The sequence below is a fragment of the Chroicocephalus ridibundus genome, chromosome 9 (genome assembly GCF_963924245.1).
Source record: "Chroicocephalus ridibundus chromosome 9, bChrRid1.1, whole genome shotgun sequence".
Taxonomy (NCBI): Eukaryota; Metazoa; Chordata; class Aves; order Charadriiformes; family Laridae; genus Chroicocephalus; species Chroicocephalus ridibundus.
In genome coordinates, this window is record NC_086292.1 from 45,839,205 (window position 1) to 45,848,862 (window position 9,658).

General features: G+C 48.4%; 1 protein-coding gene across 3 annotated transcripts in view; it reads right to left on the reverse strand.

Annotated features, from left to right (window-relative positions):
• Positions 1–8,147, reverse strand: part of IGF1R (insulin like growth factor 1 receptor) — a 196,306-nt gene extending 188,159 nt beyond the window's left edge. Inside the window, exons 1-2 of one of the 3 annotated variants that reach the window (XM_063345371.1) lie at positions 7,508–8,147; positions 6,434–6,556 (exon numbers count right to left, since the gene is read on the reverse strand). In XM_063345371.1, the coding sequence (XP_063201441.1) occupies positions 6,434–6,527 (94 nt within the window). In that variant the 5' untranslated portion in view covers positions 6,528–6,556; positions 7,508–8,147. Of the gene's footprint in view, positions 1–6,433; positions 7,428–7,507 lie in introns of those variants that run through there. The other 2 variants (XM_063345372.1, XM_063345370.1) reach the window with 2 other exon arrangements.
• Positions 8,148–9,658: the final 1,511 nt, after the last annotated feature.

Genomic DNA, 9,658 nt, shown 5'->3' on the forward strand with positions numbered 1-9,658 from the left:
AACTATCTGGGGAGTCACTGAAACATATAGACGCTTATTTCTGCTCATATCACCAAGTTTACCAAGAAAGGAATAGAGTAAAAGGACATATACACACCTGGATATTCAAAAATTAATAAATAAATAAAATTACATGACATTAAAGCTTACAAGCCATATGCAAATCAATCTGTAAATGCAGAAATAACAATTCTGCTTTTCAGCACATTTTAAATAACTCTGTGCCACAACAGCAACTTCTTGGATATCAACATCGAAGAAGTTAATTGGTGTCTTGAAAGATATCCTAAGGGAACTGCTCATATTTAGCATTTGCAAAGGTTAAGAAAAACTTTCAGTGATAAATGCAAGTTAAACCTTCACAACACAGCACCATGCTAACACCAGTTTTGCCAGAACGTATCTCCTTAATTAATGAATAAGCCAAACTATTATCAAACTTACTTAGCAAAAATAAGTCCTGCCTAAAAGAACTACAATCTATTTTTGAATTTAAGGACTTGGTACAGCTCTATTTGCAGAGCACAAAAATATATGAATGAACACTGTATGTTGCTAATCATTTGCCCATCCTCAAAGTTTGTCTCAAAGACAAATATAGTACTACAGAAATCAGTCCAGATTGTACCTGTCATGACTGGCTAAGAGGGAAAAAAAAAAACAACCCAAAAAAACCACACACAAGACAAACTGGCTAACAACCGCCAAATGCGTCTTCATCAACTGCTGTTTGTTGAGTTCTGCTTTTGTACAATAAAAAAAAATTTGAAACTACTCTTTTTAAAGTGGCTTTCATAAATCATAAAAACTAATCCAACTAACCTACACAAAGAGGCTGTCTATACAATTTACAGTGATAGAAAAATTATACATGTCAAATATATCAAAATACTTAAAACAGTATTTCTACCTTTCAAACACATCATTGCATTCCTGAAGTCTTTCTGAACGCAGAACTCTTAAAAGCAGCATGATCCATTACCACCTAAGCCCAGAAACCTTAAAAGCTCAACTTTGTCAGAAAGATTGGAAATAAACTGAAACTACAAATCTGCAACAGCTTTAATTATGAGACTCTCGAGACAATTACTCAAACTGCTGCTTTTTTTAAAATTTAGTAACATACACAATAGTTTTCAATAACAAACTGCAGCTTACCCATTCCTATGTGCGCACTCACACATATAAATAAGAAACAGCTGCTACTTGATAACATCACAAAGCATTTCCAAATGTGAAAGCTTTACACTAAAATCCAAATAAGAATGTATTTCGTTTCATAAACCAAAGTTTAAAGAACTTTTTCAGAAAGTTGCCATTGCTTCCTGGTCATCAACTTTTCAAGAAAGGAAAATCACGCTCATGAAGTTATTAATTTAACTGCAGATAATCTAGATAAAAGCTCTAATTTTTTTTAAAAAACAATTTAATTCATTACATTTTGTAAGTTATGAACTTTAGGGCCATTACAGATGATGAGCTAGATAAGTTGTTTTCTGTGTGGGATCATAAAGTTAACATCCACTGTGAGAAAAACAGGTTTCCTGCATATATTATTTCCTCTCTCTCTCAAAGTTCAGGACCATAAACAAACTTCTTTACACTGAAGTTTGCGGTAGCTCACAATTCACACAGATGGAATATACACACAATATAATTAATCACTTAACAAAACTGCCTCTTCTGGTCTCACTGAGTTAATAGTTACAGTGATCACTGGTAAAATCTACCTCAGCATAAAAAGAAAAAAATAATAATTATTGGGAAAGAGGGGAAAAAAAGCTTCAGTTAAACATGAATTGAAATTGTCCTTTAAAGCTCATAGTTTCAGCGCTGAAATGTATTTTAATTCTAAATATTAGATGCTTAAAAAAAAAGAAATAAAAATTTCCCTCACTGAAGACATTCTCCTCCAAGATTTTCTTAGTAAATGCCAGATTAGCAGAAAATTAAACAGATTTGAAACAACTTTTCCCAAGGTAACATATACTGATAGAATTTAATTATTTACCAACAAAGACAGATTCAAAAATAATCACACAGAAAGTCCTCAACACTAGATTCTGCGTGTATATTTCAAGATGAAAACAATTTTAGTGTCACTGGAGTTGTGCTTTTACTATACTCTAGAATTAGTGTGAAGGAACAACTGGTCAGGGAAAAGCTGACATAAAAATTAACATAAGTTTATCAAATCTGAGTTTATCAAATTTCTCTATTAAATCAAATAAACCACGCTGTCTGTTGCACCGAAGTTACACTATTTGATCTGTCTTCTCGTTCTCTGCAGCCCCTTCCTTTCCTCACTTCTTACCACATACTTAAGAACTAAGTTAAATTTCGTTCACTTTACACAAGGAGTATTTCACTCTCTCAAATCTTGGTTCGGCACTGAAACTTCTAACACTCATCTTTCCACACCCATTCCTCTGCTCTCTCACGTTCTCAACACATTTTGCCTGATATTAGCTAAGTCACTACCATTTCCTAACCCTTTCAGTTTCTGAGTCACACAAGCCTTTGCTCCAGTTCTGGTATGGAAACGCTTTGAAAGTGCAATCTAACACAATCAAAAAAACTCAAAGTACTGCTTGGCTCACCGCTCCTTCCCATGGACTCCAATCCCCATCACTCCCTGAACATTTCCCTCCTCTCCTCTTTCTGGTGAACCCGACTGACACCAATTCCTTCAACGCTCTGGCATTTTCTATTCACAACCTCAATTAGAGGAGGAATTATCCAACTCCCATTTAACAACATTCACTAACCACTAGGTGTATATGAAAACGCTGATGTGAAAGCTAGGCGTGTATAACGCTGACACTCAGGAGGTCATGAGGGTATTTACTAAGCAACCTGCGAGAGAGATTAAACACACGCAGCATGAGCTACTGTTTATTAACATCAGAAACATAAAATATAGCCTGGATAGACAAACAAAAGCTCAGAGCGAACATGAACATATCCATCAAGGTATCTATCAGTCTGTCTGAAGTATCACCAGACCTGAAAACATTATTTTTATTCTAAATGTTTAACCCATTCCCTTCTAGACATTCCCTCTGTAAATGTACACAAGGATGAAAATCAAAACCCTGTCGTGCTCAAGGTAGAAAAAGGAAGAAAACACAGTGTTTACGCTTAAACCCACCGCCAGGATGAAGCATTCTCCAACAGTTGTAGCTCTGCACACCAAATGCACTGTTACACCAGCACATACTTAACGAAGAGTCTTTTTATTTTTATTTCCGTGCTGCTCTAACAAGATCTCAGGAAATTCTCTGAATTTTTTAATGACTGTTTTTGAATCAGAAGCTTTCCACTGAAGCTACCTGCATTTTTAAGAGGTTTCTGTCATATAACCACAAACAGATTTTATATAATTTAGCATTAAAGGGATGGGTCTCTCCCCTCCTGTTGTAACTCCTTTGTATTCCTATTTAGGAATGCCTTGCTTGTTTGACCGAAAATGGAAGTGCCTTTTAGCTGTGACACAGTATATATGAAAAACAAATAAAAATTAAGATTAATCTTCCTTCCACTATTGTGGAGAGAGAGAAGAATATGAAGAGATGCAAAACATCTGCTCTGGAGATCATTTTTCCCCCTAACAGCAAAATTCTTTCAGCAATAACTCGTGAAAACAAAGGCTATTAAACTGTAAACTACAAAGGCGATCGATTAGAGGCAGTATTCAGCTAAGACAAGTTTTTCAGGCTATCTTCCCATATTTAAATGCCTAGATCTTCTTCAGAAGAAGATATTTCATTTGGGAGGTTCTTAATTGGGTCATTTTAACTAAGTGCAACCGCAAACACTTCAGAGGAGTGCAACTTAAAATCCTAACATACTGTCCTGCCTTATTTTACTGACAGAGCTGGGCAGGCATTTTTATTTGAAGATGTTCTGTACCAGGTAAGGCAAGAAAAAAAATAATTGTAAGCGTGTATCCTAGCAGTTTATGGGTATGCTAGACCTTCCCCCTCCTCTCCTGTTCTGTTTCTCCAAGTTACTCGATCCTTTGTAAGCCCTTCCCTGGAGACGGGCACTGGGATTTTGTTTTTAAACTTAAAGATTAATCTTCCTTCTCGAAAACCTAAACTTTTGGCTCTAGCCAAAAAGTTAAACTCGTAGATGTAAGACTGCGGCTCTCCAGCCCTAGCTGGCCCTGCCACTACCATGCAAAAGCCTAAGTTGGGCCTTAATTTGCAAGGAGTTAATTGGCATTCACCAGCTAATGAAACACAGTATTACTCAACATGCATTACAGACTCCATCTCTGCGCTTCTTGCTCACATTTTGATTTTGTTGTAGTTAGCCTCATTGTCAGTGCATCCAAAGAACTTCCCTTTCTTCCCAACCTGAAACTACTACTTTTAGAAAAAACCTTTCTAGCTCCTAAATTCTTTCCCTTTACATTTAAAATGGGAGAAAATTGATCTACCCGTTCCTTCCCTCCAACAAAGCACATCTTTTTCAAAGTGACAGGCACACAACTACAGCTCAAGGAGTATGTTGAAAAAAAAAAAAAAAACCACAGCAGAAGAAATTACAAGCATCAAGACGCAGTAAAGAAACATCCCTGTTTCTGCAGATGCCGAAGGAGAGGGAGCCGTTTTTAAAATGGTTGGGCTCCAAGGCATATTTACCATCTCCCTACCTACAGGGACGCTCCAGAAAACAAGGGAAGGCTAATTTCATGCAAGAGATCCTCAATCCAGCATGAACCCGACATACCAGAAGAAAACCGATCAGCGCCGGGATTAATATGGTGATGATTGCAGCCTAATCAATCGCAGCGCCAAGCCGTCCCTGCCCCCTTTATTTCCCCCTGCGCCCGAAGGGGGCGGGCACTGCAACATAACCGCAGGTTTGAAACGCACAATAACAAAAGTCGGGGCTTTTGCAACTCCCGAAGAAGGCGGACGGACAGACAGAGCGATGGGCGGACGATAAGCGGCGGGAGGGACCCGGGCAGCCCGGTGCGCCGGGGACCCGGCGGGTCGGTCCCGCGCGACGAACCGCGTTGTTGCCGGAGCAGCCCCCGCACGGGCGGGGGAAGCCGCTCGCAGCTGCCGAGCCCACGGCACAAAAACCTTCACGCTGGGTGCAACATTATTTTCATTCTAAATGCAGCTGCTTGAGGAACAACAACAACAACAAAAAAATCACCTTTAGGGATATAGCCCATCCGGCCATCAAACGTTTCTATTTACGCACAAACGTAAAGAATCAACCTAAAAAAACACCAACCAACAAGACTGCGACCTTTAGATTGCGGGATGCCACCGTGATTCTGCACCCCGAGCAGAGCGAGTGAAACCCTTCCTAGGCAGTAAAGCGGCAATAAACGCCAAAGCGCTTTATTTCCAGGAATTCCTCCTTCGCTACGGCAGGTTACTGCACACAGACGCTCAATATTGACAAAGATGAAGCTCTTTCCCGGGCTGCAAGTGTTTACTACGCAGCTCGCAGCCCTGGCTGCGGAGGTCCAAACACGGCGGCGGGCCCCGGGGGGGGTCAGGAGTACGCGGGTCAGGTGAGGGAAACACAAAGGAGGGGACGGGCGGGCATGGCGGCCCCCTCCTCCGGGCTGGGGGCTGCGGCTCTGCCCGCCCCGTGTGTAACAGCGGGCAGCCGCCCCCGGGAGAAAGGAGGGAGGGATGGAGGCGTGCGGCCCCGCGTCGTTAAACGTGTCGGGGGAGCAGACGCGTTAACTGGAGGGAAAACACGCAGGTTCCCCACGAGCAGGGGCGAAACCCGCGCACCGCGGCGGGAAACGGCGTCCAGCCCCGGGAGGCCCTTACACCCCCCGCGGGAGCCCCCTCACACACAGGGAACCCCTCACGCACACCAGTAGCCGCGGAGCTCCTCACACAGAGGCGCCCCCTCACACACACCCCAGGAGCCCCAAAGCCCCTCATGCACAGGGACCCCCGGGAGACCCCTCACAGACACACGCCCCGGGGAGCCCCTCAGCGAACCCCTCACACTCACACAGGGAGCCAGCCCCTCACACACCCCCGTGAGCCCCCTCACAGACACACCACACACCCCCCTGGAAGCCCCACACACCGGGGAGCCCCGGGAGCTCCCTCACACACAGGGACCCCCTCACGCACACACCGGGAAGCCCCCTCACACACACACCACACACGCCGGGGAGCCCCATCACAGACACACACCCCTGGGACCCCCTCACACACCCCGGGAGCCCCTCACCGACCTTTTCACACACATTCACACGGGGAACCCCCTCGCTCCCCTTTCTTCCCCCCGCCAAACACGCACCGGTAGCCGCCGTCCCGGCACCCCCCTCACAGGCCGCCCCTCACGCCCGCACCGGGAGCCCCTCCGCGGCTCCCTCACACGCCCCGGGGCGCCCCTACCGACACCCCCACCCCCCCCGCCGGCCGACTCGCACCGTACTCACTTTCCCCATTTGTTGGCCACAGACAAAGTGCGGCGAAGACGAGCAGAAACCCCCAGACGACGGCGAGGGACCCTCCTCCAGCGCCAGACTTCATTCCTCTTTTTTTAATTGGACTAAATCCCCCTTTCCGAAAAAAAAAAAAAAAAAAGTCCAAAATTGTTCGCTTTCTTTTCTCTCTCCGTCCTCTAAAAATAACGAAGGAGGCAAAAGGCAGACGAGAAGCGGGGCCGGATAAATAAATCCACGTTGCCTCAAGAAATGGAAAAAAAAAAAAAACCACACACAAGACCCTTCGGACTGGCAAACCGGAGGGTTTTTGAGGTCCCTGGGTGTTGATCTTCCGGAGCAACCACACCACACCAAAAATACACAAGATATTCAAGATGTATTAACGGCAACAACAACAAGGCATGAAAGCCCCGGGGCGACGCTGTCTCCGGCGGGGCGGGCTCCGGGGCGGCGGGGCGGGGGTCGCCGCCGTCTCCCCCTCAGCGCTGGCTGCAGTGGTACATGGTGCACAGGAGCCGCAAACATGAGGCACATCGGGGCTGGCAGTCCGCATCTTCAACCTCCATTTTCAAACACCGCACACGGGAGGGAACGCGCACACAACACACACACACACAAAAAAAACCGTGAGGGCTGCGGGGGGGGTGGGGGGGGGTGAGGGGTGGGAAGGAGGGGGGGGCGCGACCCAGACAATCTTATTACAAAACAACAACAGCTTCTCGCCGTCCCTCCGCCGGGGGACGGGGCTACCCTGGCGGGATCCCCCCCGGCTCCTCTCCCCGCTCAGCGAGGAGGGAGGAAGAAGGAAGGAAAAAAACCAACAAAACCCAAAAAAACAAAACACCCCACGCACAACCACCACCCACACTACCACCACCACAAGTCCGGCTAGCTGCAGAGACTCGAAATGCGGAATTTGGAACGAAAATGAATTAAAAAGGCTTTCCCCCCCCCTCCCCTCCTACTCCTCCTCTTCCTCTCCTCGGCGCCGCTGCCACAGGCTCCTTCTCCCAAAAAAAAAAAAAAAAAAAAAAAGAAAAAAAAAGAAAAATCCAGGACACACACACAAAGCAGCAGCAGGGCGAGCGGAGCGGCTCAGCACCCCGCCTCCTCCCCCCGCAGCTCTCCTCCTCGCATCCCTCCCAGCCGCCTTGCCATCGCGCCGGGGGCGGGAAGGGGGGGGGGGGGGGAAGGACGACAACAACAACAACAACAACAACAAAAACCACCCAGCGAATTTGTAAATCCTTTTCCTTTTTTTTTTTTCCTCCCTTCCTTTTTTCCCTCCTCCTCTGGGTGTGCGCGCGCTGCAAACCTTCCCCTCGCGCTGCCCAGCCCAAGGAAGGGGGAGGGGGAGCCGGGAAGGGGGGGGGCGGGCTGTGTGTGTGTGTGAGAGCGAGCGAGCTGGGGGGGCGGCGGGAGCGGAGGGGGGGGGGACGAGGAAGGCGATCCGGTTTGCTGAAGGTCAAAGCCCAGGAGCTTGTTGCGAAGGGTCTATAATTCCTCCGGGGAGGCGGGAGAAGGGTCTGCCGCTCCTCCCAATTAATTCGCCGCCCGCTTGCAGCAGAGTTTGCAGCGCGCTGCTGCCGCGTCTCCCCCCTTTATCTTTATCCTTCTCCTCCTCCTCCTCCTCCTCCGCGCTGGCTCCCTTTGCACGACGGAGAGTGAACGCTGGTAAACAACAGCCTCGGCGTCGCTCCGCCGCCGCCGCTTCTCCTCTCTGCGGCCGCACGGGGACGGGGCTCGCGCCCGCCCTCTCCCGCGCGCGCGCGGCCTCTCTCGCACGCTGGCGCGCGCTCACTTCCCCCGCGCGCGCTCCCCTCGCCCAGGCGGCGGCGGCGGCGGCGGCAGCGGCGCGCGCGGAGGCGGCGGCGGCGGCGGGGCGCGAGGCAAAAGCCGGAGCGGCGGCGCGCGGAGCGGAGTGGGGCGGCTGCGGGCGCGCGGGGCTGTGGGGCCGGGCCGAGCCTCTGCCGCCGCTGCTCCGGCCTCTGCCGCCGCTGCTCCGGCCTCTGCCGCCTCCCCGAGCCTCTGCCGGTGCTCGGGCCTCTGCCGGCGCCGCCGCTGCTCCGGCGCCTACCGGGGAAGCGGGGGAAGGAGGCGGCGGCGGGGCCCTGGCGGCCGCACCGAGCATCCTGCGGGGCGCAGGCGGAGAGCGCAGACAGCAAACCCGTCTCACGGAAACACTGCTGTGTTCTTCAGAAATGACAAAAAATAGATATATATAAAAAGGAAAGGACCGAGTTAGGAGGAAAGAGAAAAGGAGGAGAAACACATAGCTCTGGTTTTCACATCTTCCATGTGTTTGTTTACTGCATTTAATGGCAGTCGCCCCTCTGGGCTGAGCTGGGGATGCAGCTCAGGCAGGAGCAAGGGCCAGGGAGGCCAAGGCTTGGCTCACCTGAGGGGACAGACAAGGCTGGGACGCGTCCTGCTCCATGCTCACCATCCACTGAACGCCCCAAAATCGTCTGTTCCCTGAGCCTTTCTCCACCATTTGCTCATCTCCGGCATCGACATTGTATGCCCAGGCCCCAAATGGGGAGAGACGGGATTAGTTGAAGCGGAAAAGGTTCGGGCTTTTTGGAATCAGAAAACGTGGGCCGTGTTCCCGCTGTTTCCCCAAAGCTCGTAGTAGCCATGCTGCACGGCATATGGGTGTCCTGAGTAATCACAGATTTGTTGCGATACTTTGGCATGGGGAGATAGCGAAATTATGCTGAAGAATAAGAAAGCAGACATCTGTGAGCATTAGCCATAGTCTAGTAAAAAAAAAAAAGCTACATTAAGAAATATTCAAATGTCACATTATTAACACAAATGTCAAAATTAAGTTTTCATGTCTAAACCTAAATTCTTCTTGAACATCTTGTACTACAATAGTCTCAGTTACGTTACTACATCATTCTCCACAACCTTATACGTGTTTTTCTTCTTCTAGTTTCTCCATCCGCTTCTATACCATTTGCTGTGCCGGAATGGCCTACTGTTGTCTTAGTTACATGTTAGCTCTCATACCCCTTAGGAAAGATGAAAAGGCTTTATTCTGCGTCACAGAAATTAGGGGGGAAATCTTCCCTGAGTATGACGGGGCAGAAGTGCCACGCCTGCATGCACGTCCAGGACTGTGGCAACAACTCAAAGCTCGTGTGCGTCCCCATTTGGGTGCTGGCACAACCCTCTCGAGATTCAGTGCAAGGGAATTGCGCATTTTTGTAT